At 42.9% G+C, this 23027-nt stretch overlaps 1 protein-coding gene across 2 annotated transcripts in view; it reads left to right on the top strand.

The window, feature by feature from the left end:
* KAT2B (lysine acetyltransferase 2B) overlaps positions 1-23027 on the top strand; it is a 257000-nt gene that overhangs the window by 137670 nt on the left and 96303 nt on the right. For both annotated transcript variants that reach the window (XM_069212065.1, XM_069212064.1), the window contains exons 5-8: positions 1419-1600; positions 2545-2736; positions 20123-20229; positions 20669-20794. In XM_069212065.1, the coding sequence (XP_069068166.1) occupies positions 1419-1600; positions 2545-2736; positions 20123-20229; positions 20669-20794 (607 nt within the window). The remainder of the gene's footprint in view (positions 1-1418; positions 1601-2544; positions 2737-20122; positions 20230-20668; positions 20795-23027) is intronic.

Below are 23027 nucleotides of genomic sequence, written 5' to 3'. Positions count from 1 at the left end.
ACTGGAGTTATGTTTATATTTATTTAAATATTTACACTACAGATTCAAAACCATATGATGGGAGGTTTAGAGCTGCCTTGGATTACTCTAGTGAGGGGCTACCCCACAGCAATCGGAGTTACAACTTAAGCTTATCTTAAGACTCTAGTTGAACAGTTCTTAAGCTCCCTAGCTGTTGGGAAGCTATTCATGTACTAGTGCTATCTGTATAGCTGTTAAGACATCCAGTGGGGTGCGTGCGCTTCCTAGTTGTTCAGAAGCTCCTTGTAGACTCTTGCTGTTTAGATGCACAGAGTGCACTAGGTGGTTGTGCGCACTAATTTTGATTTGATCAGGAAAGCACATCTTCATTGAAATCAGGTTATTTATATATTTTATTGCTAATTCCTCCCTTTGAACGCATTGCTTTTCGAGACTCAAATCTTTCGACCTGGCAGTTAGCAGTCTTATGGGCTATTAAGATGCTGGAGGAGTCTGTGAACTCCAGGTTTCTTTTGGTGTTTGTACTCTAACTGCCTTCCCACATAGACAAGATGGTCCTTCTTGTGTTTCATTCATTCATTTAATTTTAAATTTCTGTGTTGACCAGGTGATCATACTGTACCTTCTTCCTTAAGCTTTATGACCCATTAAACCAAATGAAATAAATTCCTATCAGAGCGGAAGTGAATTATTTTGTCCATGCTTTGTGCCACCCATGAGTTAATTCACCCAGAAGCATGTAGTGTTATGAGAAATGTCACCGCTGGAGATCTAGTGTCCTAGCTGAGTAATTTATTCTTCTTTTCTCGCATTTCACACAGGTTTATTGGTTGAAACTTTACTGGTTGTCATTAACATCCTCTGCCTTGACATCCAAGGGTGAGCAACATTTATGCAACTAGATTAAAGCAGCATCTCTTGCCTTCCAGACAATATCCGTGTGACAGTCACATGCGCTAGTCCACACCTGCTCTGTAGCTATTACTGTTTGACTAGCACATGCTGAGCAGTTGCTCAATCTTTGCTTTGCACAGTGTTTACTCAGACTGGCACTGTCATCCTTAGTAACTGCCTTCTAGCTATTTATGCGTGGTAACCTAATCTCAGAGTTTGGGATATTGAAGACGTTGTGGAAGGTTGCTTACTACAGCAACTCTGGCAGTCCTACCACATATATTTCTTTACGTTACCAGCATACCCTTGCCACTCACAACCCCTCATTAGCTGCTCTGTATATCAGTAGCCTATATGTGCTGAGGAGAAAGTTGCAAATCGCAGGTGAGCAGTTTGAAGTCCAAAATTACCAAGTAGTGGTGTGCCCAAAGTTCAGTAAGATATGAAACTTTTGTGGTCTTGAAATAACTGTTACTTATACATGACTTGGGCATTGCTGATGTTCAATACAATAACAATATATCATTCATTTTGTTTTTAAGGGAGTTAATCATTTTGTACACTACAAGTTTAGCCATCTACCTTCCAAAGAAAAACAGACGATAAATGAGCTTGCTAAAATGTTTCTGAATAGTATAAACTATTGGCACCTGGAGACCCCTTCTCAACGGCGGTTACGATCTCCTGCTGATGACATCCCTGGTTATAAAGTGAACTATACAAGGTGAAAACCCTCACCGTATACCTTTTGGAATGTGAAATTGTGCCTGTTTTGCTGTGTGTATTATAGTAAAGTTGGAACTTTCTGAGATTGATGGTGAACGTGCACCTGTAGAAACTCATCAATGAAATGTGGGAGCATTGATTGTAGAAGGATCAGTGAGGCAAAGATTATGATATGCAAGAGGTAGAAACAAGTGGATGTCTGGGTTACTCGTGAAGGAGAGGCAGCGTATTGGTATAAATAAGAATGTAAGAAGGGTGGAGGGAACATTTAGAATATCCAGAACGTGGAGCCGGGACAGAGTTGTGGTGTGGAATCTGTGATGGGATGCAGAAGAAGGTTTTAGGCTGTAGATAACAGAAGGCAATGTTGGGTGAAGACCGAGTGGCAATTCACAGGCTTCTTCAAAAAGAGAGTGCAGGAATAGAAGGATTTGAATGAGGATAAAGAGAGAAGATGAGGAACAGGGTCCTGACAGCAGTTACAGCACAGAATATGGGAGGAGTCTTACCTGAGGTCTGAGACATCAAATGTGGAAGAGGGTTTAAGAAGGCTCACTGGGGAAGCGAAAGGCACTGAGCTAGAAAGACGTGACATGCATAGAAAGGAGAGGGTGTGGAAGAAGACGGGTTGAGGAGCGAAGGAAGAGTGGCAATGGACATGAAGTGGTTGCTATGAAGTGGAGTGAGTTGGAAGTGTGCAAAATGCCTGGTTGGATAACATTAAGGAAATCGTGGGCTGCAACAGGAAGCATTAGGGTCCATAGCGCTTGATCTGCGTTGCCCACTCTGAATTGTCCTTTGGCCTCTTAAGTTTTCAGTTCCTTGCAAGGACACAATCATATACTGAATGTTCTGGTTGCTTTGGATACCAGATCCCACGCATTGCAGTTATAGACCAAAGGAGACTTTTGTTCAAGTTTCTTTTTTTATGACCTGCTGCAGGTGGCTCTGCTACTGCAATGTTCCTCAGTTCTGCGACAGCCTACCCCGCTATGAGACCACGCAGGTGTTCGGGAGGACGCTGCTGCGCTCTGTCTTCACGGTGATGAGGCGGCAGCTACTGGAGCAGGCACGGCAGGAGAAAGACAAGCTCACCCCGGAGAAGCGCACTCTAATCCTCACCCACTTCCCAAAGTAAGGAGAGCCTGAAAGTGTGTGTCCCCTCCAGTAATTGTAGGCGTAGTAACCAATCATCCAGTGTGTGTTGTCTACTTTGGAAGCCTCAGGTAATCATATAGTAAACCTTTGGAAGATTAACTACTGCAGGGTATGTTTTCATTCTCTGACTGGGTATTATGTGCAATGCTTGCATCAGCCACACATTTCACATAGTGTGGCCGCTTTTATCATTTCACTGCCGCTTCTGACATTTCACTGCTGCTTGTGACACCCCTGTAAATATGAAGTGGAAACGAGCTGAAGAATGCCTTCTAACTTTTGCTTTTTATACTGAATTTTTACACCGGAGTACTTAAGATCACAAAGTGTCTGTGGTATACTTTGTGGAAAAAAAATACAATTATTTTCTATCAACTACCTTAAACTATCCAATGGTGTAGCCACTAGGGGGCAGTAATGCCAACCATGACTGAGGCCGGGGTGTTGGTCATTCTTAAAAAGGGGAAGAACTAGAACAATGCAGCCCCTATTCACTGATCTCTTGATTAAATGTATATTCTAAAATGTACACAAAAATCATATCAAACTGACTACAGCTCTTTATGCAAAACATGGTTCACCCTGATAGGGTATAATTCGTTCCCAAGAGAAGGGTGGGGAATAACACAAAAATAGTCCTATAGCTTATCAACATAAATAATGCACTGATGCAGTACTTTTACTGTCCCTTGATGCAGAAAAGGCGCTCGATTGAGTGTAATGGCCTTTGCTGAAGGAAGTACTAAGAGACAGAGGAATAGGGGACCATTTTATCACAACTGCTCTAGCAGGCTATAGTAACTCCGTTCAATGGGATTGATTCAAGCGCCATGCAGATTGCACTGGGGACAAAAAAGGGTGACCCCTGCTCTTTGCCTTCTGTCTGGAGCCTCTAGCTCAGCACATTCGCTCCAACTCAAATATTCAAGGGGGTCAGGCCGGGTAAAGATGAGTTTCAGCGATCTCTTTTTGCCGAAAATATCCCAGTACGGCTGGTCAGTCTGAGAGCTTCTCTTGCCAACCCCCATGAAGACCTACGCACCTATTGTGTGGCATCAGGATTTAAGCTAAATATGTCCAGATCTGGGTCAATAGGCATTAAATTGCCACTAACTGCCTGCCATGTCTGCAGGAACACTGCTCATTCCAGATAGTGAATGAGACTACTAAATACCTGGGAATAAACCTAGGGCCAGCATTGCAGGCAGTTCATCATGACAACTTTCTGATATTGTTGAGAGAAATAAGGAGGGGTTTATAAAGCTGGCACGACGGCTTGCTTTCATGTCAAGATGAACATACTGCTGAGGGTCTTCCAGGCCATCCCATTGAGATTTGATCGTGAACGTCTGAGAGGACTACAACAGACATGTCTGTAGTTCATTAATAGAGGAAAAATCTAGAGTTGCTGCAAGTTACTCATTCCTGTCATTGGCGGATGGAGATCTGGGGAGCCCAAACTTCCAGGGCCTTCATCAGGCGACCCATCCGAGCTTCCTAGTAGAGTATCCCGAGGGGTATCGGAGCACCAATGGTGTTCTATTGATCACTGTTAGGCAGGAGCCTTCCTTTGGGAAATGCTTCAGCAAAAACCACTGTCCTGACTCTTAATTTAATGTGCTCCACCATGAACTGTAGCTACACTAAAGATGTGGGATTCTACTGGGGAATGGTGTAGGGTTTTGAAATACCCAGGCCCCTTTACACCATTGTGTGGAAACCAAACCTGGATTTTACACTGACCATGGATAGGGAGAGACTTTTAGAACTGAAGGGAAGCGAGTTGCATCAAAATAGGTGATTTGTTTCATCACGCTGAAGTTAAGTCTTTTTAGCAAATGAAGAAAAATTATGCTTCGGGGAAAAAACAAATGCTTTAGGCCTACCAAAGTTAAATATTGGGTCACCGAAAAAAAATGAAAGAGGCAGCTAGACACTCTAACAGATTTTCAAAGGGTTTTAAGAAAGTAACCAAGAATGCCCCCGTAATTTCTCGAAAATATAAGCTTCTAACACAGGGCCTCGAAAACTCAAAACACGCATCCCTACTTAGCGGGGTGGAGAGCTTAAGCCACACGTGTGGGACGCCATACATAAAGACGCATATAAAGGAATCACGTATTTGCAGGGCAGGGAAGCAATTGGCAGAATCCCCCTTCGGTGGCACCTTACCTCGCAAAGCCTTAAATTAATGAGGGCAAACAGCAGCGGCTGATGTAGAGGTGATGCAATTAAAGTGGGCAACTGGCGCACATCCTCTGTGACGGCCCTGAAAGGACTACATTTTGGGAGAACGTATTGAAAGATATAGAGAGAGTAACAGAATGTAATGTCCCGAAGCCGCGATCAACTTTATTTGATGCCAGCTATAAAGGCTTGCAAAGATGCGGGGCCCATTGCTACAGTTCTACGCCAAAGACTACAGAGCATTGACCATGCCCAGATCGCTTAGAGCCCTACAGATAGTAGTTGAGAATTTACCCAAACTGCGAAAGGTACTATACACCAACTATCTAAATCAGTGGTTCCCAACCTTTTGATTTCTGTGGACCCCCACTTTAACATTAATGGAACCCAGGGACCCCCACTGAATCATCATTGGAATCCGGGGACCCCCGCCTGAGTTATTCCTGGAAGCTGGGGACCTAATTTGTCAGTATTTGTTAATATTTTTTAATTTTCTAGGCTCTCGCGAACCCCCTGAAAAGGCTTTGCGGACCCCCAGGGGTCCCCGGACCACAGGTTGGGAACCACTGATCTAAATGAACACTTGTTCCTAAACATGCCACATTGTCACGGCATTTGAATTGTCACGGCATTTGAACCATAAAGCTATATAATTCATTCATAGATAAGGTTTCTTTATTACAGTATATTCCTTACAGATTCAGATGTTTAGTATATCACTCGTTGTCACTTTTGAAGATCTCAGAACTCTCAGTAAAACCTTTTCAGTCTTTTGACTTTCGAGATGGCAGTGTGTTTTTCTTCCACATACTACTGAAAGGGTCATAAATTAACTGCCCTTTTTTCTTTATGGGTGTAAAAAGGATCTTTAGACAAGGGGTTTGCAGATGTATGTGGCACTTTTGCAATTTTGAGATTTTGTTGTGTGGCTTTCTCTTTTTAACTACTGTCATATCTAATTGTTTGAACTTTTTGCCCATACCAAACTTGTTCTCTCTTCTCATCAACCTCATTCTAATGGAAATACCAGGTTGCTGGATTAGTCTGAGGTGTTTCTTTATTAGTTCCTTTTGCTTCCCTCCAAAGTGTTCAGGAATTCGAAGAACCAAACTAAGATTATCCTCTTGGCTCCACACAAGCCTTATCAAGAAGTGTACCTAAATCACCTCCGCCTTTGCAGCCAACCACAAAGGAAAATTCTGTTGCAGGCGAGTCTTCAACAGGATGTCTGGCATGACCCTCCATCCACCATTCCATTGTGGTTAAGAATGCATAGATTTCTAGGTAGCGAGTGACGGCCGACAATGATTTGCTTGCTTAATGAGCATGAAATTATCATAAATGGCACATCACAGCAACAAACCTGCATTCTTGCATACCAGAATGATTGACGAAATGCATTCGGACACATCCATTCTCTATCGCACCTTCAACACGCATTTCCACAAGCAGCTCAGACAGGTGCTTCTTTAGAAACAACAGTGTATTTCTCAGTTTGTTGGACAAGCATTGCATCACATTTTAATTAACTATGGTTTATGACCTTTCACTTTACACAAAACCTCACGAAATACACCCTTAAACGATTTTATATTGCTTCCACTCCAAAGTCACTTCCACTTATCCAGTACACAGGATTAATTGATCCTAGTTCTGTTCCAACATCAGCCGTCCCTCCAGGACACTCTCCAAGTATATGTTGTCCTTGATTTGCTGCATACGTTTTCCACAGAATTTATCTTCCTTGGAAGCCTAATGTTGACTCAAAAACCCAACCTGTTCAATTACACTACCACCAATTACACTACCACCAAATGTAAAAGCTAGATCATTTGCTTCCAGTTTACAGTTTGCCCAGTGACTGAAGAAAAACGTACCTGAAATGATAGCATCACCCTGAGAGGTAGGTAAGGTTCTGAATCGGCCCCTTCCAGGTCTCCGGGCGGAGCACCCCTTCAGGTCATGGAGTATCTCCCTAAGGATGTAGTGTACCGAAGCAGAGAAGCAGCTAAAGTCATACACCAGGAATGAACAGCTGTAGAATAAAGCACAGGAACAGGATACTGAAGGCAGATCAACCTTAGTGTGAGCAAACAGGGAACAGACCAATAATGTACAAACACACTGGGTTACCACTAAGGTTGTACACAGGTAAGGCTCAGAACTTCCCACAGCAACAAGGAACATCAATGCATCTATGCAGATTACTCTTCCAGATAGTCACCCTGCAAGCCCCATAGCAAGGAGGCAGCTGAAGTGATTATGTCTCTGGACCCTTAGGGTACAAACAAGGATTGTACTTACATACACGAGACAAGCCCTTGTGGGTCCAGCTGGAGACAAAGTGGCAATTCCTGGAAAACAGCAATGGCGCACTGTCACAGATAAAGCACTTCAAACTGCTTACAACACAAGACAAAGGATGGGGCATGAATTGCCTCCTGGGGACCAAGGGCCAAAGGAAAAACGTATACACAGGTGAAGACCAATAGTACACTTACCAGACACAATAGCCCAAGAGGAAAATACAGAGCAAGAGACAGAAAGGGGCCTTAGAACTGAAGCTACTATTTCAGGAGCAGGGTATGCAAGGAAACCAAAACTGAAGAACTGGCAAATATCCCCAGGAATTCGAGGAAACTGTAACAAGCAAGAGACTAACTACAAGAGAACTAGAAACTGCAAGAATCCCAGAGAGGGAGAACAGAAACTAGGGGCCAAGTCTAAAACACATAAGGAGAAATTACAGGTTATAAGGTAGAAGCAAAAGGAATAAGTAAAGGAGAAATAATACCAGGAGCAGAAGGAACAAACTAGGAAGAAAAGCAGGAACAGGACTGGAAAACAGGACACAGGCTGTGGTACACTCGCCACATATTTCACACAAATCACACTTTGTAGCTAGGATTCTTGGTGCTGCAACATACGACTCTGCTGCTTCAGCAACAAATTGATACCTGGTATAAAATGCAAGATGTTCCATAACAATATGGAGTTCCTCATCAAAAAGAAGTTTTAGCCTTTTCAAAGCATATGTGTAAACACCTTAAACTCTGAAGTCTCCGAACTGGGATGTAGAGATAGGAGGAAAGTGTTGCAACAATTCTTCATCTTCTGCACCAGTAAGATTAAAATAGCTTTTTTTTTATGTTGAAGATCAAAGGACCACCCATCGATCACAACCAAATAGTTGTTAAGTAGCTGCAGCCATGTTCCCCACTTCATTGGTGGCTTAATTAGTCCCTATATTAACAGTGATGGTGCATTAGCACAATGTGAGGTTACTGCTAGGGTATGAATGAACGGAATACCCAAATGAAGTGCCAACAGAAGTAAGGGTAATGCTGGTGCGAGGCAGAAACTAACAGCGTGATGGCAGAAATTGTAATGTGCCCCAACAACTAACAAAAGTGAGACCGTAACAGGGTAGCTTGGAGAATCCCTTCTGGAGATCCTGCTCAATCAAAACAGTATTGCATTGGTTAGAGGTTCACTTATGGTGCCTGTTTCTGTATGTTGTCCCCAGTAGCCCTTCCAGCATCTTTGAAGTGGGTGAAATCTTCAGGTGTAGTAACACTGAGCAGCAGTGCTGCCTCGGACTCCTCATTCTGATGGGCCTGGTGACTGTCTTTACTCGTACATTGCACTTCGTAAGCATCCTACCGACCTCCCTCTCATCCAGCTTCATAGTTGGGGATCTGGGATTTTGTTAGATCGCTTTCATCCCATCCACAAAAACCAGTGGTAATTTGCATCGTTACTTTTTAACTCATTTAGAGTTTAGGTAAAGCAGCCTGATTCCCTGCTTTCATTTTGTTATAAAACACATTGCTGTGGTCGTGTGTTCACTCCCTTATGATTGATTTGGCTAATTGGATTATGTTTTTAAAAAAGCAAATGGACAAAATTGCTTCTTATGGACGTTTTCTTGTCTAAGTTATTTTAAAATTGAAAACAAAATGTTTTTAAAATATGTTCCTGGATGATGCAAATGTGCAAAGAACATCCTACCATTGAGCGAGAACCCCGATGATCTTGAAAACTAGATTTGCAACTCATTAACTTTCTCCTTTGCGACGTTGCCTTTGACACTTTGGGGCTTGGTGGAGCGAACTTAAACTGTTTTGTAATCTAAGATCCCTGATTTATTCCACTTCTATATTAGTTTTCACCCAACCTTGAGGTGCCAGCTGCCTCATCCATGGATGCTTGCAGGGCTTACAACGACCCTCAACTCTGGAAAAAGCATGATTGTGATTAGCTAGTAGTGAGATGCGGCCCAACAACTTGGGTGTGCTTACTGCTAATGCGATCCAGTTTTCTTGGCTCTCTGAACATTGCCTTTGGTCAGCACTCTGATATTACCTACTCATCGCTGGTAGGCACAAGGTCTGGAGCATACCATAACTTAGGAAAATGCACAAGTAGCAGGAGGCACTTCTTCACATGATGGTGTTTCTTGGGGCACTTTCCAGAAGTAACAAAGCCAGGCTGTACTTGGAAGAAGATAGAAAGTAAACTCTGAACTCCAACCTACAAGCAGTACAGTACCTTCAAAACGTTTCTGGCCCTTGACAACCATGTTCATCATTTTGTTTGAGTTTCTCAACTTGGAATTATGTCTTTTCCATTAAACTCAGTTCATTCACATCAAAGTGGCAGCTTGAGTGACGACTTACCCAACATGCAGGGAAACTTTTAAAAGGTTATCTTTCAAAATAGTGGCCTACAAGGTGACACTTGTGTTCAGTGGCTCGATACTGGGTTGAAGCTTTTTAATTGGAATAACTTTGATCCACAGCCTGTAGATGTAACCAAATAAAAATATTACTTCAACCACCAAGAACTCACAGCTGCTGGACATTCTTACTTGTCATTCATGCCACAAATTCTGGGCAAACCATTATAATTCACATGCACAAATGGTGTGCTACGAGCAGAAGCAAAGATGGATGAGTTTTTAAGTGTTTTGTGTGTGTAGAGAAACTGTAGAATGCAGTTCAAGAAGAAGACTCTGCTACAGGCTTTGCCCAGAAAAGGAGCAGTTTTTCATCAAAACGCACGCTCTAATTATGGAGATTCCGAGCTTTTAGAGATGGAAAGTATACTATAGGTTCGTTCAGGGACATTGAGCACCCTTCTGACACAGAATATCCGCCATTGAGAAGGAAAAATTGACTTACTACGGTAGGCGGATGGGGTTGATATGATAGGTCCCGATATGTTCTCTTAAGGTCATCAAACATGAAGTGTTAGTTTCCACAGCTAACTTGACACTGTCCTAGAAGCAACAATTGTGGTGTTTGACTTGCCTGTCACACGTGGCAGAAGTAATGTGTTTCATATGGTACAACGTAATTGTGGTATTTCTAAAACGCATAAAACCAGAAGGCATCTAAGTGCTCAGCTGAATGAGACTGTGTGAAAGAAGACGACCCAGAGCAGAAAAAAAATGAACAATCCCCCGACTCAAAGAGAGAGCTAGCTTGAGAATAACTAAGTTTTAACCTGTCTACGGAATAGCAGGTACATCTTTAAACTTCTCATGTATTCCAGATGTTTCACAGCCTGGCAGTCACCACTGTGATGGACCTGTTCTCCCAACTAACTTTCCTGCACCAAGGAACAACCACCTTCCATCGACCCGCAGATCTCAGGGACTTCTTAGGGCATACCAAATAAAGGCCGTCCTGAGGTAAGATGGTCCCTGCAAGTGGAGAGCCTTGTAGCCCAGGCAAAGGACTTAAATAACCATCCTCTTCTGAGCTGGCAGCCAGTGTAGGGACCTCAAACCTTCCCAATGTGATATATTCCTTCATCGTCTCAGACACCTTTTGCACCCCATTGTCTGTGACAAGGTGCTCTGAACCATTTAGATTGCAATATTCTCCACAGATTGTGTCCCAGGTCACTAGGAGTGTCAATCTGTTAACACTAATGCATATTTAATGTGACTAGGTAATATGTTGAATGGTCCACAAATATCAAGGTCTGATTTTTGCCATGCCTTTTCCGGCCACAGCAAGGGATGCATGGGCGAACAGATAATGGATGCATTTTGTCACTGTACAGACACACACCTTGCACTGTCTGTTCCAGACATCAGCTTCCCAGTCCATGCCAAGCCACTAGAAATATGTTCTCAATAGATTTCTAAGGGCAGAGATGCCCGCATGCCCTGGGTCTAATTAGCAAAATGGTGGGCTGGAAGGCTTCATGCGAATGCATTTATCATCTCTCTTGGAGAGACTACCAACAATACTTAGGTTGTGAGCCACATGGCAAAATGATTTTAACTTACTCTAGAGTGATCTCAAAGAGGGCTACCCATCAGTAAGATATTCTCTGATTTTATTCTGTCTTTATCTGGGGCAACCTATGCTTGTTCTGAAATGCTCCAAAAGGACTGTTTGGCAGCTTCACTGATGGAAGAAAATACATCAATCTCAATCTTTCCAACAAGCTCCTTTCCCAACTAGACAGGCAGTCAAGACAAGCTGTCAGCTGCCCAGTTGTTTTTACCAGGTATATATTTCACCTGAAAGTGATGCTCTTTTTTGAGTTTAGAACACAACTTGGTTATGCATGCTGTTAACCCTCATACAGACGATAGAATGGCCACAAAAGGTTTGTGCTCTGTTTAGGCGATTAACCTATTTCCCCACACATAATGCTTAAAGCAATCGCTGGCCTTCATCTATGCCAAAAGTTCTTTTTCGATCCCATCTTGCCTGTGGTCAGTGGATGATAGAGTTTTGGAGGCAAAGGTAACGTTACATGTACGAGTTCCTGCAAGTTGTAAGAAAACAGCACACAATCAATAGGAGCTGGCATCTACAGTGATGACACATACATTGTTTACATGGAAAGGTTCCACTGTGGAAGTATTAGCGGTGATATTCTTGATGGATTGAACAGCTGCATGCTGACGATCCCTCCGTCCCCCAACACAAAATCCTGACCCTTTTGCATAGGTTCTCTCAGAGGTTCCATCTTGTGGGCAAAAATCTCCACAAACATACTGTAGTAATCACATAACCCAGTGTTAAAAAATGGGGTCTGTACTTAGCAGCCAGTTTGCACCCTGGCCAAGTAGGGACCCTTACTCTAGTCAGGGTAAGGTAGACACACACCAGATAACCCCCTTGGTTAATTTGGCTCAAGCAGCGCACGCACCCCACCCCCTCATTGTGGGGACATTATGTGGATGCCGGCCTTATGGTGACTAGCCTTTCACAATGGTTTTAAAATATACTAATGTTAGAAAAATGTTAAGAAAAAAATTCATGATACAGGATCCTGCTTTAAATTTGCAAATATATTGTTATTTAATGGTGCGCACAGAACCATCCTTGTGGGGACTTGAACATGTGCTACCATCCTTGTGAGGACCTAGTCCATAATACTATATGTGATTGGATTCAGTCAAAGGCACAAGGCTAAATATTTATTGTGTCAAAAATATACACAAACAACATTATAATCTATTCATATATGAATTGCTGCATAAATTGTAAGGGTATACACAAAAGACAGATTATGTTAATGTGTCAGAAAATATAATATAATTACAGGAAGGCACTTAAAACTGTATTGAACCTATTTAATAGTGCTTAAAATCTGAGCGGTTAAGTGAGCAAACACAAAGAAATAACAATTAACCTATGGAACTAAGGAATATGGTCAGGTGGAACACAGAGCTTGATTAGCTGCTAACATGTTTGCCAAAATAGCTATTCGACCACACCTTCTTAGGAAAGCATATAATGTTATTCTCTGCGTAGGGGTAGTGTAGAATGATGCCCACAGAGATGGCGTGCCATCACTGCATGGGGATGGTGTGTGATACAATCAATAGAGGTGGTACGTGATCACAGTAGCACCAGGGTCTGTATAGCTATGGTGTCTTCAGCCATGATTAAAGTTACTTTTATTCAGGTCACCATAGAAATAGCACATGATTTTAGGAGTCCTCACAGAGATAGTGTGTGAATGTAATCATGTCCAGGTCTCCACAGAGACAGTGTGAGATGATTGGGATGTTCAAGCTCCTACAGTTAGTGCACGAACATGATTGTGTTCGAGTACCCACAGAAATAGTGTGCAAAGACAAAGCTTAAATTCCCATAGACAGAATGTGATGCTAATGATGTCCAAACAGAGCTTGCGTGTAATTACAGGAATGCACAATTCCTCACAAAGATAGTGTGTTATTATAGTGTTGTTCAAGTCCCCACAAAGACATTGTATTATTATAGAGGTGTTCAAGTCTCCAAAGAGATAGTGTGTTATTATAGTAATGTTCAAGCCCCCACAAAGATAGTGTGTTATTATAGTGTTATTCAAGTTCCCACAAAGATAGTGTGTTATTATAGTGTTATTCAAGTTCCCACCAAGATAGTGTGTTAATATAGTGTTATTCAAGCCCCTACAAAGATAGATAACTTAGGAAAATGCACAAGTAGCAGGAGGCACTTCTTCACATGATTGTTATAGTGTTATTCAAGCCCCCACAGAGAGAGTGTCATTAGCAGATGATTGTGTTTAAGTCCTCACTAATATAGTGGGTTAGCGGTGATATTCTTAATTAATTGAACAGCTACATGCTGCCGATCCCTCCCCAACAGAAAATCCTGACCCTTTTGCATATGTTCTCTCAGAGGTTCCCTCTTGTGGGCAAAAATCTCTGCAAACATACTGTAGTAATCACATAACCCAGTGTTAAAAATGGGGTCTCTAGTTGGCAGTGGTTTTCACGGTAAGGTAGTCACACCCGTCAGATAACCCCCTTGGTAGTTTGGCTCTAGCAGCCAGGATTATCTCAGAGGCAGTATGTAAAGAGTGTCTCTCTCTCTCTCTCTCTCTCTCTCTCTCTCTCTCTCTCTCTCTCTCTCTCTCTCTCTCTCTCTCTGTCTCTGTCTCTGTCTCTGTCTCTGTCTCTGTCTCTGTCTCTCTCTCTCTCTCTCTCTCTCTCTTTCTCTTTCTCTTTCTCTTTCTCTTTCTCTCTCTTTCTCCTTCTCCTTTCTCTCCTTACTCTCCCCCACCCCCAATGGAGACATCACTTTTTAAAGGTTTCAAAATCCTAATCCTGAAGAATAAGTGGTTGTATCCTTTTAATACACAGTACCTGAGATGCGTCATATTGATACTTAGACAATAAATCTAACAATCTGTATCCCAAATAATCTCTGAGGCATTTTTACCAATTCAGTTCAGCTTGACTCCTAAATTCCTGAAGTCCAGGCCTCCTCCAACAATATACTTACTTACTGTATTTCTTTAAAGCAACAAAGACACACAAAATGTACATGAGATACATAATCAAAGATGATGCTCATTTCAAAAGAGTACGACACCTATGTCGGTCTATAGAATAGATGCTGATAACCAGATTGACTTTAGAACAGCTACAATTTACTCTGTAAATGCAGAAACAATCTTAAGGAGTATCAGTTGGTAGGTGATGGCTAGGAATTCGTTGTTGAGGAGTGCATGGTTGAAAATAAAGTGAAAGGAAAGAGATGGTAGCAAACAGTAGTTAAAGAAAGTTTCCTGGTCATAAGGAAAAGGAGTCAGAAGAAATGCGTTCATAGTCACGAGTGTCCATAAATTATCTGCAGGGCATAGTTCATGAGGTTAAGGAGCGGTAACTCATAGAGGTTTCATTCTGGCTAGGAAAGCATCCAGTTTCTTCCAGATAGGGTGTGTTAAGGATTTGCAACTAGCTCGTTGACGCATAATGTTATCTACACCCCTGACAAATGTCAACTATTCAACCAAGGTTTGGAATGAGAAGTTTCTAAAGTTTTCGTGTTACAAAGAACTGTCTTTATGGCTAGTGTAAACGTAAGATCTAGCAATCGGAGTTCGAACTGGTTTATGTGGTGAAGTAATGCTTCAGTATGGAAACCTAGCACAAGTGTACAAAATGTTATCCCAGATTTTATATCAAAGATTGCTTTTATGTATTTGACAATTTTCTTCCAGAATTCATGAAGGAGAGGTTAGTTAAAGAGAGCTGCTTCACATCTCCAGTGTCAATATTGAAAACACACGTCACTATCCCTGAATATTAGATGTGAACACGTGTAGGATGTGGACCAGCGTCTGTGCACTGACAGACCTGGCCAAGGAGGCCATGAAAGGGCTGAGGCCGAACCATAACATTCACAGCTGCTCCGCACAGGGGCCCCTACAATCCTTAAAATGCGCCCTGAAGGTGTATTGTTGGGGCCGTGGACAGGTGTGATCTGTTTCCATTGGTTGAGATGCGCTGTCCCTTCACGCGGTGCATCCTCAGACCCCGCCCCGCACAGGTCATCACCTGCTGGAGACCGTTGACCGGAAGGTGCCGGCGCGCGCCGCTCGTTTCCGGCCGCCGTCCCGTGACGTCAGTGCCACCGGGGACATGGTCGGTCCCCTTGGTGGACTCGGGGGGGTTCGCCTTCCTGTTTCTGGTGAGATTGGACCTCTGATGCTCCCAGGGGCCGCTCGGCCTCTTTCCCCAGCCCCCGGAGCCCCCCGGAGCCCTCCAGCGCTCCGTGGGACGGGCCCGGGCTGCCACAGACGGGGGGCACACCCTCTGGGCCCCACACCCTCTGGGCCCCACACCCTCTGGGCCCCACCTTTTCAGTCCGTGCGTGCTCTGGAACGGCACCGAGGCCTCTCTTTAAAGCTTTGTTTTAGGTGGTTCTCAAGGGAGAGATTTACAGACAGTAGTTTTATGGGAGCATCTGAAGCGAGCGGTGCCCCGCATGGGACAGGGCTTCCAGCCGTCCAGAGGACACAGGTGTGCTGGGAGATGTGCTGGCAAACGGTGCTCTGGGCTTTTTTTTTTTTTTTTTTTAACGTTTTTACAATACACGTAATCACTTGAAGCACAGGCAGGTACTGTGACTGTCCATGAGCCTATCTTCTTCAAAAGACTCAAGGGTTCTTGAAGACTCGCCGTCTCGAGCAGGCCGAGGACCCCTGCACCTTCCTCGGGACTGTGGCCAGCAAGAGTCCTCTGTACCCGTCCTGGGCCTTTTTTACCCCTTCTACAGGAGGTCTCACGGCCTCGCTAGCGCCGATGTCAGTAGCTCACGCAGGGATTAAATCACCAGATCCTCCACTCCAGATGGTCTTCTGGGGAGGGCTCCAAGGAGTACCAAGCCCACTGGGGGCAGCCAGGCCGGGACATGTGCCCCTACAGAACGGAGTGTTCATTAGGCAAACAGTTATTTTTTTACTGTGCCATCAGGATGTTGGATTCTGTTTCACCAGGCTGTGAGTCTTTCCAGAAGCACACGAAGACATAGTCCTTAAGTGGACTCCTCCCTGCTTTGCGCAAAGCAAATGCTAGAAAAGTATGTGGAGGAATATGGCGTGTGAACCATTCAGCATCTCCTAAGGCCCTGGGTTCAGTGAATTGAATAAAGGTAGCCTTGGAGAGCGTGCTAATGCCTATGGACCCCAGGCTGTTCTGGGGCTGTATCATGGCGAAGTCCAACTATTGCTTCTCACCCGACCATTCCTCTGTTCAGTGGAGAAGAGCGCACCAAGTGCACCAGGTCCTCTGTAATTCAATATTTGCACCAAACCTTCCAGCAGCCACGAGTAGAGTGAATAATGCAGGTTAATCATTTAATTAATTTCTGATGCTTGTTTTGAGCGCATCTCCTATTTCACTCGGTTCTCAGGAAGACGCAGAGGTGCCAAACGAAGACCCAAGCACCTAGGAACTTACGAGGGAGGACACCATGTTCACCTACGTGGAGGGGTTATGCCAATCCTTGACTGAGGCTGCACACCTGGACCTCTTGACTTGCTGGTATTGGACTTTCATTTTGTAACATCCAAAGGCCAGGCTGCACACCCTCAAGTCAGGCAAGCCCGTTTCTAGTTTTTATGAATAGGCCCCAAAAACTCGCCGATTATAGTATATTTGTACCAGGGTCTTTTTTCAGCTTGTTCTCTTTATTCCCAAGGCTTCGGCAGAGAATGAGCCTTGTTTTTTTAGTTTAAAGCTTTTTATGAAGGGATAAAATTAACTTGACGCATGTTCCACATGAAAACAAAAGTAACTTTCTGTTTCTCTGGACCAGATGTAATAAGGCTTTTTGCTGTCACAAAGGGTCTGATTCACAAAATCGAACCGTTTGTACTGCAAAATGGCCTCTATGTATGTACCAACCCAAACAGTGATTTGGTAACAGGTAACCGAATTGCAATTTGGGTTTCTGATTGAGCACCGAATCGGTATTTGGAAGGGGCTTGCTTTGGGCGTGCCTTCTAAATAGCGATCGGAAATCGGATGTTTTTAGAGTTTTGCACCTAAAATCCAGTTACAAAACATTAATATTTTACATTTTTACAGACTATTGAAGGATAGTGCTTAAACCATTTGCAAACAGGAAGGGGAGACCCCAAGGCACAAAGCAAGAACAAATTGTCTGGGCTGTGTTGATTTTGGTGCACACTGACCACACCAAGACTACAGTCTACCTGAAAAAGTAGAAAGCGTCTCCGCCAGCTGATGCGAGTGAAGACTGCCAAGGTATATTCCTTCATTCCCAGTCAAGTGGAATTTAAAAACACACACACTTTGTTTAGACTTTTTGTATGCGTATGCCGTTGGTACAGGTAGTTGTCAAACCCGGCGACTGACAAGTGAAGGGTGAATCATCAAAGCTGCTGTTGCAGGACCCACATGCTCTGTGTGCTCCAAAAATAAGGATGTCAGTTACCACTCCTTTCATACACCGTGAACAAAAATGGTACAGTAGGTACATGATGGCTTTGGTGGAGGTGGGGAGTTGGATGACATTGTACAGTAGAAGCAGTAACAGCACATAGTGGCTTTAGTAAGGGGGTGGGAACACGTACAATAGAAACAGTAGCAGTAGATAGTGGCTGCCGTGCTGGGGGTGTAAGATGTTGTAGACAGATGTGGTGAGGTGTTGGAAGAATTGTACTACACAAGCAGTGACAGTACAAAGTGGCTTTAGTGATGATGGGGTTGGAAGACCTGCAGTAGAAACAGTAGGAGTACTTAGTGGGTGTGGTGGGGGGTTGGAAGTCGTACAATACAAGCAGAAGTACATAGTGGCTTTAGTGATGGTGGGGTTGGAAGACGTACAGTAGAAACAGTAGCAGTACATAGTGGCTGTCTTGGTGGTGTGGGGTTGGAAGACATATAGAAGAAACAGTAGTTTACATTGTGTCTGTGGTGGTGATGTAGGGTTGGAAGGCATTGCACAATACAAGTGGTAACAGTACATAGTGGCTGGGGTGGTTGGAAGATATACTATACAAGCAGTAGCAGTACATAGATGTGGTGGGGTATTTGAAGACACTGTACAGTACAAACAGTGGCAGTAAGTAGTGGTGGTGGTGTAGAGTTGGAAGACCTACAGTCGAAACAGTAGCAGTACATAGCAGCTGTGGTGGTAGGGGGTTGGAAGACATAATAGCAACACATTTGGGCTGCTGTGGTGGTGGTGGGGGGGGGGGTTGGAAGGTGTTGTACAGTAGCTGTAGTAGTGGTACATAGTGACTGTGGTGGTGGAGGATTGTAAGTTGAACCAATGCGTTCTGTTATGGTGTTGTTCATTTGCTCCAGGTGTGTGGATGCCATTTTCAAAGAAAGTCAAACATCTTAGTGCAACACATCTTTAAACAGTGAATCAAACTGCAATAAACAAACTTGTTTACAACTGTTGTTGGCTAGAAGAGGCAGTGTTTAACTGTGACATTTGAGTTCTTTTTTTAATCTCCTGGCTAGCACCAGTCCCTGGTGAAAGGGAGTTATTGTCTTTCTAGAACTATACAAATTCTGAGTATCCTCATGCAATTAGCTGAATGTGATCCATCAGAAGCAACTTTGGCATTGGTGATATGAGGTAATTGATATTCGAGCCAGATGGTAGAGGACAATTCACTTAGCCTCACTGTGCTATGAGTGTCGCGACTGTTATGCCTACATGACACAGCACATTCTGTTGTTTACTTGGTATAATGATCACTATTATGCAGATCGAAGCTGCCATATTAGAGCAGGAACCTTGTTGCCGGCGAGCACAACTGAAACAAACTTCAACCATCACCTGCTCGTGTCTCTGGTCACATTTGTGCCTGGCCCCAACTCCCATTGTAGGACATTATGTGATATCCCCAATTGTTGGAGACGTATACCACCCCTGACCAAAGAGCAGCATTTCAGCAGTATTACCAGAGCTGTGTAAGAACCGAGGAGAGTGTTTCCACTAGAGACTCATCCTTGGTTCACTGTAACCAGCCATGATTTGTATTGGAGAGCGACACTACCCAAGTTCTTTGGCGACTGCACTTGGACCAGGCTGGTACCACGGTTTACCAACAGGAGTCCGCTTTTGCCTCTAGATCTGGAAAAGGATTTTGACTCCCTTAGTTAGTAGGTGTTGCATACAGATTTCCATATCATGTACCTGGTCCCACGAATCAGAACCTGAATCAAGACCTTGTACGACTTTCCAATGTCTTCTGTGTGTTCTAATGGATGCTTATCTTCCACCTTCCCATTACATTGAGGTACAAAACGGCCTGTCCCCAATCCCTGAAATTTTCAGAATGGGTGTTGAACAGTGACCAGCGATGTGTTGATGTAAGTGTGGGTTGCCTAAGAAGTCTCATGGCATTTTATGCTGATGGTGTTCTGCCCGACCTTGCTCATCTGTTCCTGCAATCCTGTAGAGAGTTAGATAATTACTCCCAGCCACAGGATCTAAGATGAAGAGGGCTAAGTTTGATATCTTTCACATGATGGGAGACTTCACGGTAACAGATGTGCAGTGTGATCACGTATGGGATCTAATAAGTTGAGCTACTTAGGAATGATCATAAGGCAAACTGAAGAAAAGTTCCAGAATGCTAATGTAGGTCATGCTCTTTAAGTGTCACTTGCAAATCTACCTGCACACCCATAAGTTTTTGATTGGAAGGAGTCAATGGAATGTGATGGCTGGAATCATTATAAGGTACTATTGTAACATTGTGAGTGACTCCTTTCTCACCTTGAACATCTAACACATCTATTTTTAATTACTCTGTCTGCTTAACACTGTCTCCAGTGCTGACTGTAGTAATGCTTATTTAACACAATATGTCAAATCACACTTGTTCTTAAAAAAAACTTATCCTTATTTTCTTCCCCCAGATTTCTTTCCATGTTGGAGGAGGAAGTGTACAGTCAAAATTCTCCAATTTGGGATCCAGATTTTCTGTCTCCATCCTGTCAGGGTGGGCAGCTGGGAATCCAAGCAGGTAAATTGCAGAATGCAATAAAGGGCAGAAGGAACTGATGCTCTGTGTCTGTGCCAAGCTACAGCCTTAACTAACAGTTGAATATCTTGCATTTCCTTGTTTAAGCAGCATAAGTGTGGCACAAATATCTAGTTCATTAACTTTAAAACTCATCTGCCACAATGCAGAATGAACTATGTAAGTGATTATACATTCCTGTCTGATTTTCTTATTAAACTAACACTTAGAGTGTTTATTCTTACTGAAGCCACGTTATGGTAGTGTTGAATTGTATACTGTAATATCCGACCAACAGTCCACTTCAGACGAGAATGTGCTGATGCCAGCTCGGGGTACGCATCACTCAAGAACTAGGCTTTTGATTTTTGATTCTTAGTTGTTCCCTTGTTTCTTACAGAAGATGCCATGTGTTGAACAATTATTTCTTGTATGCTTCCAGGAATCAGTCCTCCTCCTGTGGTGAGGTCAGTGTCCAATTCTGCAAGCCCGGGTTCTTTGGAGCTGCCCAGCAGTGGAAGCATGAGCCCAGTTTGCAAGGCGACACCCGGCCTCGAGACAAGCCTAGGTACTTGAAAAAATGTCTTGCGTCTGTCTTAAAATAATGTTGCTCTACCTACACTGTGGAAGTCCTATTGCTGGTTGCATTATCTAAGGAGTTAACCTCTGATTGCACTGGAACATTCTTATTCTGACTTTCTGTCAATGATCTCTCTGTAGATTTTGTGAAACAAATTTGTAAATGTAGATTGTATCTCTGTCTCAAGAACAAACAGCTGCAACACTGTCCCCTTTCAAAATATGTAGGAGAACTTGTCTATGGAAGAAGAATTTTGGGTTGGGTTGATCATCCCAGCCATGTGAGATGGTGCCTAGACATTAAAAAGAACCCTGATCATCGGATGCTGGGTCGAGTCTCCTGTTTTTGTTGCAAACTCAAACCAGTTAAAACGTATCTAGCATTTTGCATTATTTGAACACCTTTTGACATAAATTGCTAAGAGCCAGTTAGAATTCAGTTTGGCACTATAAAATACATTTAGCTGAAAAGCCAATTTTAAATACCTTCCTCCCCTGCAAACAAAGCTTATTAGCAGAGACACTGAGCTTTGATGCTAGCATTACGCATTAACTTCCTTTAATGCCCCGGCATCCTCACTTCAGGACTGAATTTAACATCATTACAGCCACCGTTCTTGAAATAGGGCATTATCTCTCTTTATAAAAGACCTTGTCTTAAAATCCTGCACTCTTGTAAATTTGCAATAAAACAAAACTCCTGGTTTCATGTCCGCAGTCCGCCACTGGGACATATCTTTGTCTCCCAATTCTTCATGATAAACAGTAAATCCTTGTCAGAATAAAACCTCATCCTTTACTATAGCTGTAGCAACAAAATCAGCAAATTATCAATCTACATTTAAAATTGTCAAGTTGAAGTTTTTTATTGAAACGTCTTTTCTATCTCTTTAACTCTTATGGGGGGAAGGGATAATGCTAGCCTCCCTATCTTTAACAAAATCTAGATTCTCTCTGCATATTAAGTGGAGAATTGTCATTTTCTGGCAAGATCGGAGGCTAGCATTAGGCATGTATAAAGCTATTTAAAACAACGTTTGCTGCGTACACCTCTAGCCTGAAGTAATGTTTTGCAAACACACCGGCACATCCCAGTCAGCCACTTTCAGAAAATCTTCCAACCTTCCCCCTGCCCAGAAAAGCTTGCTTGCCATGGTTCATTGATTAGAATGTTCCCTTTACTTCTCCATATTCAGACTTGTTTGTTCCATAATCATTTTGATCTCTCAATTATTGCAGTTTTCACAGCTTTGTTTGGTTTCACCTATGCAATCAGCAATTGTTTTTTCAGCGTCACCTCTGAATTTCACATACAAATTTTTATCTTTGCTGAATTTTACGGATGTCTTAACTCAAAAGGATCATCTCCACTCCTTAAAACACCTTCCAACATCATGTAAGGACTGCCAGTCTTCTCTTCGTGGTTGTCTTAACTACACCTCACCCAGTGGATTCTCAATTACTGCTTTAAAGGTAGAGGATATTTCCAATACAGTATCTACATTTTCAAACATTTCCTCATCCTGTTGGAGATCCAAGACTAACACATGCTTGTCTCCCTTACCATTATACCATCAAATTCTTTAAATATGTTATCATCATCCATATTTCTTTCTTTGCAGTAAAGCCAACCTTTAATTTATTTGCTCAAGGGCTTAATCTCCAAATGTTTGACCTTTCTGAGTCGCTTTCCCTTTTTTGCCCTCTTCCGATCAGGTCCACCATTCCTCATCAGAACCCATCTATTTTTTCTTATTTTCTAAAACTGAATTGTTTGCTTCTTGCATGGAAGATTTCATTTAATTCAATAATCTTCCTCACTATCTCCTAACTAATTGCTGCCCGTGTTATCTTCTCTTAATGATATTCAGATTCATTTGCCACACTGACATAATCTAAGTATTTAACATTTTAGAATGGTTGCTATGGTGATAATATGTTTATTCTTTGAACTGCTGCAGGAGGGGCATTAAAGGAAGCAAACAGGTAATGCTAGGCTCCAATCTTGTAATGAAACTAGATGAGAACTCCAGAACATGGATATGACTGTGAGCCAACCTCCTCTACTAAAGAAGATGCCTGATGGGACGATGTACATGTTTATACTGGAAGAGCCCGTCCATTCCTTTCAGGACGGTATTATGAAATTTAGGAGGTCACACTGTAACTGACCACTAGTTTGTGATCTCTAGTTATGGTTCTGCCATGGACAATGCTGGGCC

The sequence above is a fragment of the Pleurodeles waltl genome, chromosome 10 (assembly GCF_031143425.1).
Source record: "Pleurodeles waltl isolate 20211129_DDA chromosome 10, aPleWal1.hap1.20221129, whole genome shotgun sequence".
Lineage (NCBI taxonomy): Eukaryota > Metazoa > Chordata > Amphibia > Caudata > Salamandridae > Pleurodeles > Pleurodeles waltl.
The sequence above is the reverse complement of the archived record's forward strand: the minus strand, read 5'-3'. Positions and strand labels throughout refer to the sequence as shown.